The following is a 21312-nucleotide window of genomic DNA, read 5'->3' on the forward strand; positions in this document are numbered from 1 at the left end:
CCTGCCACAGTCAGAGCCCATGGCCTAGAGCCTGGTCCCTTGTTAGTAGGAGGGGAAAGGAGGGAGTGGTTTGGCTGCTCTTCCCTTCTGACCCCTGACCTCCCATTCAGAAGCAGAGCATCCCAGAGTACTCGAAACACTCTCTGTTTGCATCTCGTGAAGGGAGGCAAGGTTTGGAGGAGTTAATGCCTGAGTTCCTAGAGAGTGGAAATTTAGGAGTTGGGGAAGGGGGGAGGTTGAGGGGCCTCAGAAACTGGGAACCTAGAGGCTTAGGTTTTCTGGTACTCTGTGCTCCAAAGATAAGGATGACATTCGGCTGCTGCCCTCAGAATTGGGTGTGAAGAAGAGAAAACGAGGACCCAAGAAGCAGAAGGAGAACAAGCCAGGAAAACCTCGAAAACGCAAGAAGCTTGTAAGTGTCAATAATTTCTAACTCTACAGCAAGGCTCAGGAGACCCGTTCCTAGAGATCTACATTTTCTCCGGTCCTGATTACCTCGGGAATGGGGGTGGGGATTTTCTGAAGTCAGGGAGGCTTGATCTCATGGACCTGTGACCCTAATCTCACTCACTACAACCTAGTGAAGAGCCCAGCTGTTGATGTGACTTGCTGTAGCAGCAGAGAGAAGGAGCTGAAAGCACTGGCTCCAGAGGAAAATTGCATGAATTCAGAGCCTAGCACTCCTCTGTCTTCCTGGACCATTTATTTAACTCTCTGTGCCTCAGTTTTCTCATCTGCAAAAAGTAGATAAAAATAGATTAGTTACTATTTCATAGGATTGTTGTGAAGATTAAAAAAGATAAAATATGTTATGTGCTAAGAACAGTTCCTAGCACATGGTAAAGATGAATAAATCTTATTTTTATTTCTCCTCTTTAGGACAGTGAGGAGGAATTTGGCTCTGAGCGAGATGAGTACCGGGAGAAGTCTGAGAGTGGGGGAAGTGAATACGGAACTGGACCAGGTCGGAAACGAAGACGGAAGCACCGAGAAAAAAAGGAGAAGAAGACAAAGCGGCGGAAAAAAGGAGAGGGAGATGGAGGGCAAAAGGTGAGTAGAATTAGGGAGTGAGGGTGAGAGACCAACACTAAAGGCAGGTGTGCAGAGGAAGGAAAAGCCACTGAGGCTGTAGTTCGTGAGGGATGGGGACTGCACTGGAGAATGGAGCAAGAAGCAAGAAAGCCCAGGGAACGTGGTGGATAGGAAGACAGGCATGTGTGGTGGCCCCAGGATAGGGGCTGGAGGAGCACCCACCTCACCGAAGCCCTGTCTCTTCCAGCAGGTGGAACAGAAGTCATCAGCAACTCTGCTTCTGACCTGGGGCCTGGAGGATGTGGAGCATGTGTTCTCTGAGGAGGATTACCACACACTCACCAACTACAAAGCCTTTAGCCAGTTCATGAGGTGTGGTAGGACTGGGGAATCCTCTTGAAAGACAATTTTAATTTTAGGGAGACCATGGCCTCCTCCTGAAGAAAGCTAAGAAACTGCTCTCCAGAGAAACTCACAGTACATACACACAAAATTCCACATGTAATTTCAGGGAACTCCTGGACTCCTAACAGTCCAAAGGACTCCACTTAAGAACCCTTCACTGAGGGGCTGAGGGGTAGGGGAGATCACGATTCTGGAACTAGGTTAGAGAACTCTGTAGCAGTAGAATATAGTGAGGACTATATAGTGAGGATAGAATAGAGTGAGCCCTCCCCTTCTCCGTGACTTCCCTCTCAACTGGACCTGAGAGATACCATTAGTGTTCCTGGATTTCCTTTGCTCAGTTATCAAGTCCTCTGCCCCTATCTTAGGCCCTGGTCATAATGGAGGATGCATTGCTGGCAGCTCTCAAAGTAGAGTGGAGAATAGTGGAAATGTCTTGGTGAGGAAGCACTTTTATACAGAGGTTCAGTGCCTCGGAGGCAGCTACTGAGGTTCAGGTTCTGGTATCATCCTGGGCAAGTTACTTAACTTCTTTGATCCTCATTTTCCTCATCTATAAAATAGGAGTGGTAATAGTACATACTGCATAGGACTGTGCAGATTTGGTGGGGTAATGAATGGAAAGCCCAGTACGGTCAGTGCCTAGCCGCGAGGGATTGGTCAGTAACTGGTAGCTGTCATTAGTAGTGTTATCTCATGTACCTCACTGCTATAGGTGCTGTTATTGTCAGCACTGCGGGTCACCCATGTCCTCACAAGAGCTTAACACCCCACCCCAAAATAGAAGCAGCATGGCCTGTCTCTTTCACACTCCCATCCCATGGGAAACCCTCTTCAGGGCCCACGGAACTCATTAGTGAAATGCAGAGAATCATAGCAACTCAGAGTATTATTGTGAGGATGAAATAAGATGTGATGTATGTGAAAATGTTTTATGAACTGTAAAGGAGTATACAAGAGCAAAGCATTTTTATTGATGTTATTCTTTTTTTGTTTTGTCTTTTTTTATGTTTTCTGCTTTTAATTTTTATTTCGCTTTTTAAAATTTTGTTATACTTTTAAAAATATGTTCTTTTTTTAACTTCTTTTTATTTGTTTATTTCTAAAATTGATATTTTTCTTAATAGTACATACTCTCACCACCCAGGAATCCTAGCATGTACATAGACTTAATTGATGAGGGGAGATGGCAGTATTCCCAGACCATCTGTGAAGGGTCCGAGTTTTCTGCTTTTATATTTACAGGCCCCTAATTGCTAAAAAGAATCCTAAGATTCCAATGTCTAAGATGATGACCATCCTTGGGGCCAAGTGGAGAGAGTTCAGCGCCAACAACCCCTTCAAGGGGTCAGCAGCTGCGGTGGCGGCAGCAGCAGCGGCAGCAGCAGCAGCTGTAGCTGAGCAGGTGTCAGCTGCTGTCTCATCGGCCACCCCCATAGCACCTTCTGGACCCCCGGCCCTTCCACCACCCCTTGCTGATGATATACAGCCCCCACCCATCCGAAGAGCCAAAACCAAAGAGGGCAAAGGTAGGGACCCCTTCTTCCAATATCTATCTCCCTACCCTCCAAACTGTATGTCTTCAAATTATAGTATAGAACTTTGGTCTTTCTAGTCCTGATTGTTGGAGGAGAAACGCTTTCCAGGAAGGGGGTTTTAGTGAAATGATAGCCCACAGAGGAGTCCAGAGGCTCCTGTGACTTCCCTTATTCCAGGATGTTTCACGACTTCTGTGTTTTCTCCCCTCACTTCAACTCCTCATTCAGGTCCAGGCCATAAAAGGCGGAGTAAGAGTCCCCGAGTACCTGATGGACGCAAGAAGCTTCGGGGAAAGAAGATGGCACCACTCAAAATCAAACTAGGTCTTCTAGGTGGCAAGAGGAAGAAAGGAGGCTCGGTGAGTGGCCCCTCCCTGTCTGCTAAACATCTGGGGTCAAGGGCTGGGGTCCAGAGACAGAGGCACATGAGGGAAGCTGGAGTGGGGAGCCAGAGGCCTAAGGAGGGGAGTGGAATCAAGTCTGCCTCACTGACAGCCACGGGGCTATGGGCAGTATGTTTTTCAGAGTGATGAGGGTCCCGAACCAGAGGCTGAGGAGTCAGACCTGGACAGTGGCAGTGTCCACAGTGCCTCAGGCCGGCCTGATGGCCCTGTCCGCACCAAGAAACTAAAGAGAGGCCGGCCTGGAAGGAAGAAGAAGAAGGGTAAGGAGTGTTAGCTATTTCTGATTCTGTCAGTCTGCCTTCCTCTCATTCCTTCATGTCTTTCTTATTTTCGATTTTGACTTCTCTATTCAATTCTCTCTCTCTCTTCCTGCTTGTGTCCCTTTCCTCTCTCTCTGTTCCCTTTGCCTCCACTGGGGTATATGACAGTCCTGGGCTGTCCTGCAGTGGCCGGGGAGGAGGAGGTTGATGGCTACGAGACGGATCACCAGGATTACTGTGAGGTGTGCCAGCAGGGTGGGGAAATTATTCTGTGCGACACCTGCCCCCGTGCCTACCACCTCGTCTGCCTTGATCCTGAGCTTGACCGGGCTCCTGAGGGCAAATGGAGCTGCCCCCACTGTGTGAGTACCTGGTGCCCAGCATCTTACAGCCCTCAGGGACCCACTTTCTCTTTCCTCCTTGGTTTCAGTTATCCTCTTCCTACCCTCAGATGCCTGGGTTTCTCAGTAAAAGATGTTTAAGTGTCCAGGATTCTAGTTTGTTCCTTTCCCCCGTCCCTTTGTCCCCAGAATCAACATTTTTGAAAACTGGGATGTGCTGCTCCTTAGTTCCCAGCAGTCTTCTCTGCACTTCTAGGATTCAAGTCTCCTGTCTTTGTCTCTATCTTCCAATCTCACTCCTTATCTCCTTTTTTCCATCTGTCTCTGTGTCTGTCCTTGGCCTCCCAGGAGAAGGAAGGGGTACAGTGGGAGGCCAAGGAAGAGGAAGAAGAATACGAAGAGGAGGGAGAGGAAGAAGGGGAGAAGGAGGAGGAGGACGATCACATGGAGTACTGTCGCGTGTGCAAGGACGGTGGGGAGCTCCTGTGCTGTGACGCCTGCATCTCCTCCTACCACATTCATTGTCTCAACCCTCCCCTGCCAGACATCCCCAATGGTGAATGGCTGTGTCCCCGATGCACAGTGAGTGGAACCATCTCCTCTTAAGTGTTTACTGTCAGGCCTGACCCCTTCTCCCATCTCAGGAGCCCAAAAGTCCAGCTCTTCCTTTCTCTGCTCTCCCCCAACCTTGTGGGACTCCTATACTCCTACTCTTAACGATGGCCTCTTTCTTTCCTCCTTCTGGTATGTGTCCATCCCAAAGTGCCCTGTGCTGAAGGGTCGGGTGCAGAAGATCCTGCATTGGCGATGGGGGGAGCCACCTGTGGCAGTGCCAGCGCCGCAGCAGACAGACGGGAATCCAGACGTCCCACCCCCCCGTCCTCTTCAAGGCAGATCAGAACGAGAGTTCTTTGTCAAGTGGGTAGGACTGTCCTACTGGCACTGCTCCTGGGCCAAGGAACTTCAGGTACATAGCCTCTCCTTTCCCTGCCCTTTGTGATGCCATCTGCTGCCCTTCTCACTCTCTCTTATCCCTCTATTCTCTAGGCTTCCGTATCCCTTTTTTTCCCCTCATTTCAGGCCTCTGGCCCTCACACCCTACCTACTTCTTAGTTTCCATATGTAGTTTTCTTGGTTTCCAGTCCTCTTTCTCTCAATCTCCATTGGTTTTCTTCCCTTAGGTACAACATAGCCTTTCTTAACTTCATGTTCCCCTCATTTCAGGCCTCTGGCCCTCACACCCTACCTACTTCTTAGTTTCCATATGTAGTTTTCTTGGTTTCCAGTCCTCCTTCTCTCAATCTCCATTGGTTTTCTTCCCTTAGGTACAACATAGCCTTTCTTAACTTCATGTCTTTCCTTGTCTGTCTTTTTCCATGTGTTACCAATATCTCCAATCTTAATAGCTCCATTCCCTGTCCCCTTTTGCTCATTACAGGCCCACCCAGGCCCTGTCTTTTGACTCCGTTCCATCTGCTTCATTTTATTCATTCTCCTGCTTTGGCTTTTACTTATTGTCTTTCATCCACCCTTTGTCACAGCTCCCTTTCCCGGTCTCATTCCCCCTGCTGGCCTCTTCCCTGTCCCCTTTTGTCCTCTCTGGATGTTAGGACTATTTCTTCTCCCCTCCTCTGTGCTCCATCAGCTGGAAATCTTCCACTTGGTAATGTACCGAAACTACCAGCGCAAGAATGATATGGATGAGCCCCCACCCCTGGACTATGGCTCTGGTGACGATGACGGAAAGAGTGACAAGCGCAAGGTGAAAGATCCACACTATGCCGAGATGGAGGAGAAGTACTATCGTTTTGGCATCAAGCCAGAGTGGATGACCGTCCACCGTATCATCAACCACAGGTGAATCCTTGGTCCATGGGAAGGCTAACCTGGGATATGACACTATGACTATTATTAGGTCAAATAATTGACCTAATTTTGATAACTCCTGCTGCAGCTCCAGCCCTTCTGGCCTTGTTTCCTCCAGGGGGAGAGGAGAAACCAGGAGGAAAGTCCAGCCCAGCACTGCCTCTTTTGTCCTTGCTTCCTCTAATCTTCTAATCTCCAGTAGCATAAGACATGACACATGATTCTGGGGGTAGGGGAATGAAAACCAAACATGAAAAACGTGATTCATCCAGACCATTGTTTTTGAGTATTCCTTTCTTCATAGTACTTATTATTGCCTAACCTTCCCCAGTAGAGTGTGAGCTCCATGAGAAAATAGGGTCATCTGTCTGTTTTGTTCACTGCTAAATATCCAGTGCTTAGAACAGTGCCTGGCACATAGTAGATATTTAATAAATGCTGAGTGGGTGAACAAATCATGCTAGAGGCATTTCCAGGGATGTTTTAACCATTGAGGGTTAAGTGACAAATTGTGCATGTTTGCTGATAATTGTGTTTATTAGGACTTCTATTTGTGATCAATATTATTTTTCTCCTCCTGCTCCTCCTTTTGGTCCTCTTCCCCACAGTGTGGATAAAAAGGGGAATTACCACTATCTAGTGAAATGGAGAGATTTGTCATATGACCAGTCCACATGGGAGGAAGATGAAATGAACATCCCTGAGTATGAAGACCATAAACAAAGCTACTGGAGACACCGGTAAGGGAGCCAGGTCATGGATTAGAGGGATCCTGAGAATGGGGGATGAAAGCTAAAGCTCCAGCTTAACATGAGGGCACAGTAGGGACAGATCCCATCTAGAGTTTAGGGAAATGGCAGCCTAGGCTGGGTTGTTTGGAGTGGAGTTGGTAAAGAACAGAGATAAGATCTGGCCTGGGTAATGGGTAAGAGGAAACTCTGGAGTGAGGAGGTTGGCTCTTAAGGTGAAATCTAAGGGCTGAAGGTAAAGGACATGAGAGAAAGGAAATGTGAGAAAATCTTGGTTATGGACAGTGGGAGTGGGTTCAGAAAATTGAGACAGTCCCAAGGACCAGGCCTCACTCAGAATCACTTCTTTCCCAGAGAACTAATTATGGGGGAGGACCCGGCCCAGCCCCGCAAGTATAAGAAGAAGAAGAAAGAGCTGCAGGGTGATGGGCCTCCCAGTTCTCCTACTAACGATGTAAGTCCTTTCAGTTGGCCTTTCTCCTTTTTCTGGAGCAGTGGTGATTGAAGATTTCCCTGGGGCTGTTGACAGAAATTCCCAGAGTTTCAGCAACTGCCTTGAACAGTAGCTATTCCTTCAACATTCAGCCTTGCCCCAAGCATGGCTAGGAATTTTGGCTTAAGAGTGAGAGAGCCACTAGAGATGGCAGCCCACCTGGGGCTCTTTTACCAGCTGGCCCTTACCCTTTGTGCTGCTGGGTATTGTTTCAAAGAATGAGCGGGAGGGCCTGAAGATGAGAATTTCCATAAGCTCAGGCCATAGTAGAGGGAATTGTAATCCAACTTGATATCAGTGCCAGGGAGGAGGAGACCCAAGACCAGAGGAGCCGCTGACTGTTCCCTTGAGCTTTCTGACTTCTTGACTCTACAGCCCACAGTGAAATATGAGACTCAGCCACGGTTTATCACAGCCACTGGAGGCACGCTGCACATGTATCAGTTGGAAGGACTGAATTGGCTACGCTTCTCATGGGCGCAGGGCACCGACACCATTCTGGCTGATGAGATGGGGCTGGGCAAGACCATACAAACCATCGTCTTCCTCTACTCACTCTATAAGGAGGTGCTGGATTCTAGGCCCCTGAAGGGGATGGCCAGGCTGAGGCCTAGCCTGGATTGGGGAAGGGAGGTGGAGGATGGTGGGGTAGCCAGCAGAGGACTGGTGTATACAGCCTCGAGCCTGGATTAATGGGCTCCCCCACCCTTGACTCCCAGGGCCACACAAAAGGTCCCTTCCTGGTGAGTGCCCCACTTTCTACCATCATTAACTGGGAACGGGAGTTCCAGATGTGGGCACCCAAGTTCTATGTGGTGACATACACGGGTGACAAGGACAGCCGGGCCATCATTCGTGAGAATGAGTTCTCCTTTGAGGACAATGCCATCAAAGGTGGCAAGAAAGCTTTTAAGATGAAGGTAAGTCCCTCTACCTCATATCCTCTTAAGAACCTCAGTCTGTCATTTCTTTGCCCCAACAGGAATTTAGTTCCTTATTCCCCACTCATCTTTCTCCCTCCTTTCCTCCACCTATCCTCACTCTTGTGTATTCCTGTCCTGGAGATGTAGCAGGTAGTCCCAGGGGATCTGTCAGTACTGGACATGTGGGAGGACATTTGGGGGCCATGGTCAGTAATCTCTGCTTGGAGTTGTTGGAGGACAGTGTAATGGGCTCACTTTCGGAGTCATGGTCAGAACAAGGCATCTGGGTAGAGATGGGGGCTGGAGGTGTAGGTGCATGGGTGTCAGGTGATAGCTGAATGGGCAATGGTTGTGTTGGCAGAGAGAGGCACAGGTGAAGTTCCATGTTCTCCTGACATCATATGAGCTGATCACCATTGACCAGGCAGCACTTGGCTCCATCCGCTGGGCCTGTCTCGTGGTGGATGAGGCCCATCGACTCAAAAACAACCAGTCCAAGGTGAGTGAGATTTTCCAGCCTGAGAAACTTAAGGCTGTGGACTCCCACTTGCCTTGGTCCTAAAGAAGAAAAAAAAGTTCTGGGAACTTTCTATAGTCTGGGAGGCAGGGTTTCTGGGAACCTCTGGGAGAAGTCCAGGTTGGAATAGAGAGATAACTAGGGATTTGGGTCAATACTGTGGGTCAACTACTTGCCACTTATAAGCCCTTTCTCCTGCCTTTCCTTGCCCCATCTTCTAGTTTTTCAGGGTCCTGAATGGCTACAAGATAGATCATAAACTGCTGCTGACAGGGACACCACTGCAGAATAATCTGGAGGAGCTCTTCCATCTGCTGAACTTCCTCACTCCAGAGAGGTTTAAGTAAGTGGTTCACTAAGGGTAGTCTGAAGAGGTGAGGGGTGGATGGCTACAATGAGCTGGTGGAGGGTTAATCTGAGGTAGAGAATAGAGCCTGAGATCAGGGCAGAGAACTTGACACCCTGCTCATTTGCTTATCTCTTTCTGGCTGCTAGCAACTTGGAAGGCTTCCTGGAGGAGTTTGCTGACATATCCAAAGAGGACCAGATTAAAAAACTGCATGATTTGTTGGGGCCACACATGCTGCGGAGGCTCAAGGCAGATGTCTTTAAGAATATGCCAGCCAAGACAGAGCTCATAGTTCGAGTGGAGCTGAGCCCCATGCAGAAGTGAGATGCAAGGCGGCTACTTGGACTATGGGTTGGGGATTTGGTGGCAGCTTTCCAAGAATTAGTGACTAAGTGCAATATTGTAATTGCTTCCTTTATTATATCTCTTCTGCACCCCAACTCTGACCTTAGGAAATACTACAAGTACATCCTGACTCGAAATTTTGAGGCCTTGAATTCACGAGGTGGTGGGAACCAAGTGTCACTGCTTAACATCATGATGGATCTTAAAAAGTGCTGCAACCATCCATACCTCTTTCCTGTGGCTGCTATGGTAGGTACAAAGAGCAGAGAACTGATCAAATCCCTAGTTCTCTGAACATGTGGATGTAGGGGGCTGTTGAGCTCAGGGGCAGTGCTGGGCTGGGAGACCAAGGACTAGATCCCTGAGAGGAGCAGGAATTTGAAAGATATGGAAGCTGGATTTTGGCTTCTGGCTTTCTAGGCATGGTAGGAATATGGGGACACATTTCCTGACCCTCTCCTCCTTTCTTCTCCCTTCTCAGGAGTCCCCCAAACTCCCCAGTGGGGCTTATGAGGGTGGCGCACTTATTAAGTCATCTGGGAAGCTCATGTTGCTGCAGAAGATGTTGCGGAAGCTGAAGGAGCAAGGACACAGAGTGCTTATCTTCTCGCAGGTAACCCATCCCCTGAGCGCTCTCTTCATATCTGCTTTCTGTTCCCTCTCCTCACCATCCAGGCTTTAATTCCTTACCTCTTTCCTGTGGCTGCCCTGGTATGAAAGATTAGGAGATTCTACCTATAAGAGTTTCTGATACAGCTAGTTCATTCTTGGCCTCGGATCCATATTTTTTTTTAAATTTTTTTTACTTTTTTTTTTTTTTGACTGGTAAGGGGATTGCAACCCTCTGCACGGAGTGGTCCGTACCACGCTCAGCCAGTGAGCACCGGCCATCCCTATATAGGATCTGAACCCGCGGCCTCGGTGCTACCAGCGCCGCACTCTCCGAGTGAGCCACGGGGCCGGCCCTGATCCATATTTTTAAGGCTGTTAGAGGTTGTAGCCCAGATCCTGTTAAGCTGAATGGGGGAAGGGTGAGGGTGAGCCATCTACCTCCTCAGGGAGGTCTCTGGGACTGGTGTTGTTTCTTAACTTTATTGGTGGGTTGGGGGTGGGGGGCATAGACCCTTCAGAAATCTGATGAAAGCTATGGGTTCACTCTCCAGAAAACTATATGTACAATTAGACAGTTTTGTACAGATTTTCAGGAGATTCATAGATTTCCCTGAAACATTTACATGGGAAGAGCTTCTGCCTTAGGAGAAATTATTTTATTTTTTTTCTCAATGTAGGGGAATTGTCAGACATGTCGGTTTTCAAATGACATTTTGTTTTTTTATTTATTCTTTTAATGGCGGCTGGCTAGTACGGGGATCTGAACCCATGACCTTGGTGTTATAAAGCTGTGCTCTTACCAGCTGAGCTCACTGGCCAGCCTAGAAGAAATGATTTTAAATCGAGAGTATAGCAAGAATGTAGAATAATAAGGAGTCAGAGGGGAGGGGCAGGATAGCACCAGAGGAGCTTAACATAGGGGAGGGGTTAGAGTAAAGGGGTGGTTAGAATAGACAGGCCCATCCCATACTTCATTACTCCAGATTCCTTCCATTTCTCTTGCTGTAGATGACCAAAATGTTAGACTTACTAGAGGACTTCTTAGACTATGAAGGCTACAAGTATGAGCGCATTGATGGTGGCATCACTGGTGCCCTGAGGCAGGAGGCCATCGATAGGTTCAATGGTAAGGGAGAGATGCCTTGGTCCCTGGTGGGTACGGAAGGCCCAAGAAACCTGTGCTAGGTCTCTGGGATGGGAGGGGGGCTGGTTTGGGGGGATATTGGACATGTGGGCTTTGAGTTGGAGGCATGGTTGTTTGTAGTCAGGGAACATCTAGGAGCAGGTGGACAGAACTGTTGGGTTCAAAAAAAACCTGATCTTCTAATTCTCACCTCCTAGCTCCTGGGGCCCAACAATTCTGCTTCCTCCTGTCCACTCGAGCTGGGGGCCTGGGCATCAATCTGGCCACTGCTGATACTGTCATCATCTTTGATTCTGACTGGAACCCCCATAATGACATCCAGGTGGGAACTTGCATCCTGGAGTCTCTGCACCATTTAGCAAGGAGACTTGGGTTCATAGTAGAGGGTGTCGTGCTCTGGGTTCAGAAATAAACCTCTTTGGGGAGGAGAGAAGTCCATTTCTCACCAGCTTCCTTTCCTGAGCACATGGGCAGCTTCTCTCCTGGCCAACCCCCACTTTCTCCCACCCCTGCAGGCCTTCAGCCGGGCTCATCGGATTGGCCAGGCCAACAAAGTGATGATTTACCGGTTTGTGACTCGTGCGTCAGTGGAAGAGCGAATCACACAAGTGGCCAAGAGAAAGATGATGCTGACACACCTTGTGGTGCGGCCTGGGCTGGGCTCCAAAGCAGGCTCCATGTCCAAGCAGGAGCTTGATGACATCCTCAAATTTGGCACTGAGGAGCTGTTCAAGGATGAAAACGAAGGTGAGAATCTTTTTTGCAGGAGCTCCTTGAAAGCAGGTCCCTGCCCTCTCATGAGTACTTCATTTCTGCAGCCCCCTGAAAAAAACAAAAACAAAAACAAAAAAACTACTTTTTCTGCAGCCTTTGAAGGAAGAAGAGCTTTCTTATCAGTAGTCCTTGGAAAAAGATTGGACTCTTTCCTTGCCTGTAGGATTAAAACAAAATTAAAAAAAAAAAACCCTCAACATTGGCTCCCAGGGAAAGATCCTTCTCCTCCAGGGCTCCTGTGAAAAGGAAGCAGAGTAGAGGCCTTTCTGAAGTTGTGCCTGAGGTTCTGACTGGAACCCGAAGTCCCCTTTTGTTCCCCATCTGCATCAGGGGAGAACAAGGAGGAGGATAGCAGCGTGATTCACTATGACAATGAGGCCATTGCTCGGCTGTTGGACCGGAACCAGGATGCAACAGAGGACACTGATGTGCAGAACATGAACGAGTATCTCAGCTCCTTCAAGGTGGCACAGTATGTTGTGCGGGAAGAAGACAAGGTGAGAGGCTTTGGGGCCAGACACTGTCTATCCCAGGCCATCTCTGCAGGGCAGTGTCCTTTCCTGGACCTTGAAGTAGGAGGGTCCTTTTTCACTCTTGTTTTTTATTTGCTCTCCTACACTAGTACCCAGCAAAGAGCAATAGTGGGCCTCAAACAACTTCTTAGTCTAATGGGTAAGACCTGACTTTGGTGAGAGACTTAGGCACAGAGAGTACTGGTAAACACATAAAGGTACCTTTTGAGTCAGTGCCTGAAGAATGCAGAAGGGATTAGAGGAAAGGTTTGGAAAAGAGTGCAAGAACAAGGAGGAGAAGCATATAACAGGTAAGAGATGATATGGGAATTGTGCAATGTCTGGAAAACTTATGCGTAGTTGAAGAGACCTAGGAGCAGTGAGACTGGATTCTGCTGAGGCCAGAGAGAAGGGATTTTGTTATGTGGAAGGACTGGTGAGGAAGGAGGTTGCCAACGTTCATTCTGCTGCCCTTCAGATTGAGGAGATTGAACGAGAGATCATCAAGCAGGAGGAGAATGTGGATCCTGACTATTGGGAGAAGCTGCTGAGGCATCACTATGAGCAACAGCAGGAAGACCTAGCCCGGAATCTAGGCAAGGGAAAGCGGGTTCGCAAGCAAGTTAACTACAATGATGCTGCTCAGGAGGACCAAGGTGAGGAGTGCCCTAGATGCAGGAAATGAGAAGGGAAGGATTGATGATAGAGGTTTGAAGGCTGAGGCTGTATAGAGGGAAAGAGAGAGGTCTAAATAAAGGTCAGAGCCTTCCCTGCTAAAAGGGAAAGAGACTTGGTCAAGTCAGCAAGAACCACCTAGAGGCCAGATGGGTTTGCAGGCAATTTAAACTATCTGATGGTTGCAGAGAGGGATCCTGTGGACAACAGGGGTCATTTCTTAGGATAGGTTTGGCAGGAGTCAAGGCAGCAGAACAGCAGGTGCCCCGAGACTGAAAGTGGGCAGCGAGTAGAGATAGTTCAGCATATGTGGCCCAAAAGTCAGGCCTCAGGCAGTGACCCGGTATCCCCAGGAGGGTTGAGGCCAGAGTGGAGGTTGAGGAGTCTCCAAGGGGAGGAATCCAGGCGAAAAGGGCCGTAGCAAGACTCATCCAGGGAGTCCTCACTGACTGCTGAGCCCTTTCTGTCCTCACAGACAACCAGTCAGAATACTCGGTGGGATCAGAGGAGGAGGATGAAGATTTTGATGAACGTCCTGAAGGTGGCATCTGTCTTCCTGATTTTCTGCCTCAGCTCTTCCCATTTCACTTCCCAGTTTCCTTTAAGCCTGCTGTTTTTGTTTAAATAAAAAACGCTTTTTTTGGTAGAAAAACTAAAGATTGCAGATAAGCAGAAAAGAAAAAATGTTCATAATCTCTTCACTGTTAAAATTCGTAGTGTATAACCATGTAGGCTTAGATGCCTACCTAGGTCAAGAAAGGTGACATCATCTTACATTCCCACCTGTACTCTTGCTTGCGTCAAATATTTGCTGTTAATTTTGAGAGATGACTCGATTCTTTTAGACTCACTTGGGCCGTAGTTCTGAAAGTGCTTAGAAGAAAATTAGAAGTGCCTCAGACCTGACATGGGCTATTCCTGTGTTCTATATCTTGTGGGAATGAGGTACTGAGGAAGACTGAGGCTTAGAGGAAGTGGTGGATCTACTAACCAGTGTTGCCTCCACCCTCAGGGCGCCGACAGTCAAAGAGGCAGCTCCGGAATGAAAAGGATAAGCCACTGCCTCCACTGCTGGCTCGAGTAGGGGGCAATATTGAGGTGAGATTCGGGCCCAAGTCCCCATGAATTCTCTAAGGGGAGAATTGAGGCCTGGGTAGAAAGGACCAAGACCTGAGACCCCTGGCCATTCATTGCCTCTGCCTCCTTGCCCCCACCCCCAGGTGTTGGGATTCAACACCCGCCAGCGGAAAGCTTTCCTCAATGCTGTGATGCGCTGGGGGATGCCACCACAGGATGCCTTCAGCACACAGTGGCTGGTGCGGGACCTGAGGGGCAAGACTGAAAAGGAGTTTAAGTGAGTGTGGGGTGATAATGAGGCTGAGCTGGATGAAAGGATTAAAGCTTTGAGTGTCACTTTCTTCCTCTTGGCTGCCATATGATGTGACCTTACTCAACTGATCATCACCCTCTCTGCCATATAGCATTTCCCGGCTCAGTTTCCTGGGGGGTGGGCTCAGCATACTCCACCTCCCCTCAGCTGAGCCTAGAGCAGAGGGGCCAGGCATCCTTCCCTTTGGCAGGGCATTTAAGTAAGGAGCTTTGCCTGGATGGTCCTAGCCTCACATTTACTTGGCCATGATAACCTGGCAAGAGGAGCTGGTGGAAAAGATGAAGAACTGACTGATGGGGCCCAGGAAGGAAGTACCAAGGCCAAGGAGACAGGGGAAAGACAGAGGGAGAGACTGATGGGGGAGTTAAGATTTGGAGGGCTGGTAATGGTGAGAAAGAGGCCAGGGAAGGAGCCCTAGAAGCACCTAAGGAGTTTGGGGTTCAGGGGTTCAATAATACCTGTGCCTCCCTCACTTCCCTGTACCCCTTCTAAGGCTCCCCTGACCCTCCTCTCACCACCATGCTTCTTAGGGCCTATGTATCTTTGTTCATGCGCCATCTGTGTGAACCCGGGGCAGATGGCTCTGAAACCTTTGCTGATGGAGTCCCTCGGGAGGGACTGAGTCGCCAGCAGGTGTTGACCCGCATTGGAGTCATGTCTCTCGTCAAGAAGAAGGTATCAGTATTCCCTCATCCAAAGAATTAAGCTGGACACTTAGGCTCTTAGGCTGAGTCCTTCCCCTGCCTTCCAACCCTGAATTCTGGGCTCACACTGGGTGCGAGATAGAAGGTACTGTGCTTCCTATGTGTACAGTGCCTGGAGCTGACCGCTGTCCCTACAACTCCCACCCCCCACCCCCACCAGGTGCAGGAGTTTGAGCACATCAATGGGCGCTGGTCAATGCCAGAGCTGATGCCTGACCCCAGTGCTGACTCTAAGCGCTCCTCCAGAGCCTCCTCTCCTACCAAAACGTCTCCCACCACTCCTGAGGCTTCTGCTACCAACAGTCCTTGCACTTCTAAACCTGGTAATCAGGGATGGGGACGGCAGAAAAGACAGAAATGGGGTCAGGAGTCGGAGCAGGAGAACCTCTGCCTCCCTCACTATGCCTCCCCCTGTAGCTACTCCAGCTCCAAGTGAGAAAGGAGATGGCATAAGGACACCTCTTGAGAAGGATGAAGCTGAAAACCAGGAGGAGAAGCCAGAGAAAAATAGCAAAATCGGGGAAAAGATGGAGATAGAGGTGTGTGGCTACCTGGCTCCTCTTGAGGAGAGGGAGTGGAGGGGTCTTGGAGGCCAGGTGCCTGGGAGCCCTCGAGCTCATCCTGACTCCATTGTCCTCTTCTAGGCTGATGCCCCCAGCCCAGCCCCATCGCTTGGGGAGCAGCTGGAGCCAAGAAAGATTCCTCTAGAGGATGAGGTGCCAGGGGTCCCTGGAGAGATGGAGCCTGAACCTGGGTACCGAGGGGACAGAGAGAAGTCAGGTGGGTGCATGGCTTTAGGGGTGATGGGGTGTTAGAATTTGGGATTCCCTCTTCTGGGGTCAGGGGATGAGGGTGACATCCTCCCTTCCTATCCCCTATCCCCTCCCACAGCTACAGAATCGACGCCGGGAGAAAGGGGGGAGGAGAAGCCGTTGGATGCACAGGAGCACAGGGAGAGGCCGGAGGGGGAAACAGGGGATTTGGGCAAGAGAGGTAATGGGTGGAAGGACTGGGCACCTGGGTCCCTGAGGGAATTGGGAGGTGGAGTCTGGGGAACCAAATGATTGGGTCCTGGGTGGGTAGCTGTTTGAAAGTCCAGTACAGTACAGGTAGTAGTCTTGGGACCCCCTGGGAGGAGACTGTCCTAAGGTGTGACCTTTGTCCCATCTGTTCTAACAGAAGATGTAAAAGGGGACCGGGAGCTTCGACCTGGGCCACCTCGAGACGAGCCAAGGTCCAATGGGCGACGTGAGGAGAAGGCAGAAAAGCCCCGGTTCATGTTCAATATCGCAGATGGTGGTTTCACAGGTAGGGGAGGTTCTCACTGCTATCTGCTCCTCACTGGAATTTGCTCATCCCCATGGGGTTTTTAATTTTGCCTGAGGCTTCCTGCTACTTTTAATTCCAAGTAACTTCCAATGAAGTGGTGCATGCTGACTCTGATCCTTGCTCTAAGTCTTCCTTAAGTGTACTTCCAGACTCCAAAGCTGTCTCTAATTCCACCTTTATTCCTAACTTGAATCTTGTTTGTAATTAATTTTATTCTTAATCCCTAACCTAACCTTTACCCATTCTGTTTAAAGAGCCCTTAGTACTCTACCATTATTTGGTTTCCCCATCTATACATGTCTGTTGGTCTGGATGTGGTTTGCAAAGCCCTGATTCCTCTTTTGTCTGCTGTCATTTTTTCAGAGCTTCACACGCTGTGGCAGAATGAGGAACGGGCAGCTATTTCCTCGGGGAAACTCAATGAGATCTGGCACCGAAGACACGATTATTGGCTTCTGGCTGGGATAGTTCTGTATCCTTTGATACAAATGCAAGAACAAAAAGGTTCTCTCAACTTGGAGAGAGGGTACTACAGAGAAGATGAGTTCACAGTCAGGGAAGGGGGGCTGTACTTACAGGAGATCAGGCAAAAATGAAGAAATGTTCACAGCCAACCCCATCCCTGTTAAATTCCTTGATGGTCCCCTTTCCTTCATCCACAGCCATGGCTACGCACGATGGCAAGACATCCAGAATGATGCTCAGTTTGCCATTATCAATGAGCCATTTAAAACTGAAGCCAATAAGGGGAACTTTCTGGAGATGAAAAATAAGTTTCTGGCCCGGAGGTTCAAGGTAGGGATGAAGGAGGAAATGAATACGGTTGTAGTGGAGCTTGGATTGGAAGTGGGACCAGATATGGTTGGAACCTAGGGAAGGTTAACACCTTGAGGGTTAAGGCAACGCTTGAGGCCAAGACTAAAGTCTAACCTTGTGTTTGGAACTGTGGGTCTGGATCAGGGTTGGTGCTGGGGTTGCAGTCTATGTGGAGGTGGGGGTGCTCTGGGCCAGCAGGGAGGGCAGACTGGGTCTCCAGTGCTGTTTCTGCTGCCCCATTCACTCATCCACTGCTGGCAGAGCCCTGCATTCATACCGCAATCCCTGTGCCCTAAGCTCCTGGAGCAGGCGCTGGTGATTGAGGAGCAGCTGCGGCGGGCGGCCTACCTGAACCTGTCACAGGAGCCGGCGCACCCCGCCATGGCCCTCCACGCCCGCTTCGCCGAGGCCGAATGCCTGGCCGAGAGCCACCAGCACCTCTCCAAGGAGTCGCTGGCGGGGAACAAGCCGGCCAATGCCGTCCTGCACAAGGGTAAGGGCCGCGGCGGCCCCGCGCGGGGGAGGGCCCACAACGCTGCGTAAGTCTTCACCCTGCACCCCTCAAAATCTACCCCCTCTGACCCCTTTACCCTCTGAACCACCCCCCTCTGACCTCTAACCCCACCACTGACCCACCTGCAATCCCTTGGTTTTTAGCCTCTAGGACTTGTGCAAGCCAACTCTCAACCATGCCTGATATTATTCACATCGGTGCCCAATAGAGGGACCTCCTCCCAGATTCCATGTCCCCTCTACACAGTGGGACCTCTTCACTGGCAGTAGAACCACACACCTGCCATACTGCTGATATTACCCATTCAGGACTTTGGCCTATGTATATGCCACAAAAATCCTTAACTCATGCAATAAATCACATGCCTTCACATCTTATACACCCTATGAGGCAGAACCTACCACCCATCCAACCTCTGACCCTACTCATGAAACTTCCCTTTGACCTTCAGTCCTTCCTCCCACACCCTCTTACTTTGTTAATAATAGATTAAATCTCAAAGCCCTCTAACTATCTAATCCTGCCTGATGTAGTGACTGACTCCTGGCCTCTTTGATCCCTGTTGTAATTCCTTGAATCTGTAATGCTGACCCTCTAACCTCCCTCTCCCCTTAACATATTAAAACCTTGATTCCTTAAATCTTTGACACTACTTACCACCTCCCATGCCTCCTGACTATTTCCTCCCCATCATCCCCAACCCCCAAACCTTGCTCTTCCAGTATGGGATGTTCTGACAGCTTCCCGCCCCCGTGTCTCCAATGTCCTCCCCTTCTCCCTTTTCTCCATATTCCCTTTTCTTGCCCCCAAACCTTGCTCTTCCAGTATGGGATGTTCTGACAACTTCCCGCCCCCGTGTCTCCAATGTCCTCCCCTTCTCCCTTTTCTCCATATTCCCTTTTCTTTCTTCTTTCTCTCCATCTGTTCTCTGTGGTTTTTGGTCTCTCTGTCTCTTCTCCTGACACCTTTTCCTTTCTCCTGAGTCATTTTCTTCTTCTACTTCTGTCATTTTCTTGGTCTCTGGTTCTTTGACATCTGTGTCATTCACTCTTTCTTTTTCTGACTGTCTGTCCATCTGACTCCTCATCTCTTTTCCTGGCTCCATCTCTTTCCCTGTCTTTCTCTTGCCCTTCTTTCTCCGTGGCCCGGGCCCCAGTTCTGAACCAGCTGGAGGAGTTGCTGAGCGACATGAAGGCGGACGTGACCCGCCTGCCAGCCACGCTGTCCCGAATACCCCCCATCGCAGCCCGCCTTCAGATGTCCGAGCGCAGCATCCTCAGCCGGCTGGCCAGCAAGGGCACAGAGCCTCACCCCACACCGGTAACCCTCTTTCCCCCTAACTCCAGTTTTCCTTGTTGGTTCTCCTCCTGCACACATATAAACACTTCCATCAATCAGAATCCTATTCAATATGGAAAAACAACTTGCTAGAACACAGTCATCACCCTTGAGTGAGTCTGCCTACCTGTATGTTACACCCCTCAGTAGTTCTGGAGTATGACTCATAATGTTGCCCAGCAGTTTCTTTCCTCTCAAAGACTAAGGCCTAACTCTAACTCTGGCTTGCTCTCTATTCCAGGCCTTCCCCCCGGGTCCCTACGCTACACCTCCAGGGTACGGGGCGGCCTTCAGCGGCGCACCCGTAGGGGCCCTGGCCGCCGCAGGCGCCAATTACAGCCAGATGCCTGCAGGGTCCTTCATCACAGGTCAGCTGGTGGTGTCCTACTGCCTGCCTCTCCCACTCTTCCTTTGCCAAGCTTCATCCCTGCTCAGCTGCCCTTTCACTGCTCCAGCCCATCTCATTTCCTGGAAGTTTCCAGTGTTTCATGGAACAGAGTTCTGGGATTTGTTCTTCCCATCCTTTACTCTTCTATTCCCATAATTAAAAATCTCACCCAGGGTTTTAGTGGTTCTGTGGCTTGGTACCACCTATCTGAGCCTCCTCCATCTGGCTTACTTCAAGGGGTGTAGTGAGAGTTGGACCGTGTGTTCAATCATGTGGCACAAAGGGGAATCTCAGGGAGAGGGGTTTGCCTTGGTCTTTCCGCCCTTACCTGGGAAAATTGAAAGTGGCAGGAGGTGACTAGAAGTGAGAATATACTATTGTCAGAATGTAACTTTGGGAGTCATGTGAGGATTGACCTCTGTTACCCCCTTCCTAAACAGCCGCCACCAATGGCCCTCCCGTGCTAGTGAAGAAGGAGAAGGAAATGGTGGGGGCGCTGGTGTCAGACGGGCTGGATCGGAAGGAGCCCCGAGCCGGGGAGGTGATCTGCATAGACGACTGACTGGATCCCAGGCCTGCCCTTCACCAAGGCCCCATCCCCGAGGCCGACCCCCAGCTCAGGCTCTGGGGCCTGCTGCCAACACTCTGCCTTCCCCATCCCTTGGGCCACCACTGGGCTAGGAGCCCCTTTGCTCCTCTCTACAGCTCCTCTCTTCAAGAAGAACCCTTTGTCTTTCTCCACTACCACTCACCTTTCCCACCATGCTTTGAAGACTGTGCTGGTGAGAAGAGGTCTGGGTGAGAGATGGTTAGCAGGGTCTTCCAAGTACCTTTATTCCCCCACCGCCAAATATACACAGCTTCCCACTTCAGTAAATGGTTGTGGGGAGGGAAGAGGTGGAGCCTCCCCAGTCTTTTTTCCTGCAATATCAGCTCCATCTCCTGTAGAAGTGGGGGATTAGCCTTGCCTGACCTTTAGGAACTTTTGTTCCTAAAAGGGGAAAAGAGCTTTGAAGAGGGGAACTTTTAGAAGGGGATGAAAATAAGCCCTGGGAGGGAGGAAGGGAAGAGGAGGGGTAGCTGCATGTTACCTTCCCCTACCTCTCCCCAAATGGAGGGTGGAACAGATGCAAGGGAGGGAGTCAAATGCTGTTCAGCCTCAGAATAAAGGCGCCATCCACTGGCTCAGTTACCTCCTGTGTACCAGCATCTTGTGTTGGGAATCTCACCCCCTAGGGACCAAGGACCACCCCTACAAAAAGAGTAATGGTTGGGTGATACTCCCTCAAGCCAAAGAGGAGCTCCTCAACCTGTTCTAGGAACCCAAGTAACCTAGAAATGGTGAGAGAGAATACAATGGGCCAGACATGGGGGAAGCCCCCAGCTCTGGGGTCAGGTTCCTGTAGGACTTCTACCCTCCCTCCTCAAGGCCTGGATATAGACTAAATTTCAGCAGGTCAGGCAGGGGGCCTAGTCAGGGGACTACCTTGCCTTTGGGACCAGAGCAAAATAGTGGAGGGCAGGCTAGGGAGATGTGGGCACATTCTCCTTCCCAGGAGGGGCAGGGAGAGTGGCAGTTTGCATGGCGAACCCCTCACTTCCTCTTCACTGACCCTTCACTTTCTTGCTGCCCCTTTCCCAGTCTCTCTTCACACCCACTCCTGGTCTGTCCCGATCCCTTCTTCTGTATCAGGTTTATTGGTTGTACATATAAATTATACTTTCCTTTCTGTGTGCTCTGTTATTTTTGGCTGGGGGGAGTTCGTGGGGGGTGGGATAAAGGAAGGTTATTGCTTTCTGCCTTTCATTGTACCTTTTTCTCTGCCCCCCCAACCTTTTTTTTTTTTTTTTTTTTTTTTTTTTTTTTTTTTTTTTTTTTTTTTTTTTTTTTTTT

At 49.7% G+C, this 21312-nt stretch overlaps 1 protein-coding gene across 2 annotated transcripts; it reads left to right on the top strand.

Moving 5' to 3' along the window:
- Positions 1-1322: 1322 nt before the first annotated feature.
- CHD3 (chromodomain helicase DNA binding protein 3) lies at positions 1323-21148 on the top strand. Of its 2 annotated transcripts, XM_008576663.1 has the most exons (37): positions 1323-1404; positions 2683-2966; positions 3204-3334; positions 3489-3639; positions 3826-4001; positions 4329-4562; positions 4744-4947; positions 5626-5837; positions 6455-6586; positions 6950-7049; positions 7464-7655; positions 7808-8008; positions 8373-8510; positions 8750-8871; positions 9024-9197; positions 9330-9471; positions 9704-9835; positions 10843-10960; positions 11176-11300; positions 11494-11725; positions 12083-12249; positions 12743-12920; positions 13415-13480; positions 13952-14037; positions 14160-14293; positions 14860-15004; positions 15194-15356; positions 15451-15572; positions 15678-15813; positions 15925-16026; positions 16213-16341; positions 16726-16834; positions 17025-17157; positions 17476-17717; positions 18849-19012; positions 19272-19398; positions 19859-21148. In XM_008576663.1, exons 1-37 carry the CDS (start codon positions 1400-1402, stop codon positions 20097-20099), a joined length of 5649 nt encoding a protein of 1882 aa, XP_008574885.1. In that variant the 5' UTR covers positions 1323-1399; the 3' UTR covers positions 20100-21148. The 2 variants fall into 2 exon arrangements, with proteins under 2 accessions (XP_008574885.1, XP_008574886.1); XM_008576664.1 differs by lacking the exons at positions 18849-19012; positions 19272-19398; positions 19859-21148 and having other exon boundaries at positions 3808-4001; positions 17476-18407.
- The last annotated feature ends 164 nt before the right edge of the window (positions 21149-21312 follow it).

The sequence above is a fragment of the Galeopterus variegatus genome, unplaced genomic scaffold (assembly GCF_000696425.1).
Source record: "Galeopterus variegatus unplaced genomic scaffold, G_variegatus-3.0.2 Scaffold1386, whole genome shotgun sequence".
Taxonomy (NCBI): Eukaryota; Metazoa; Chordata; class Mammalia; order Dermoptera; family Cynocephalidae; genus Galeopterus; species Galeopterus variegatus.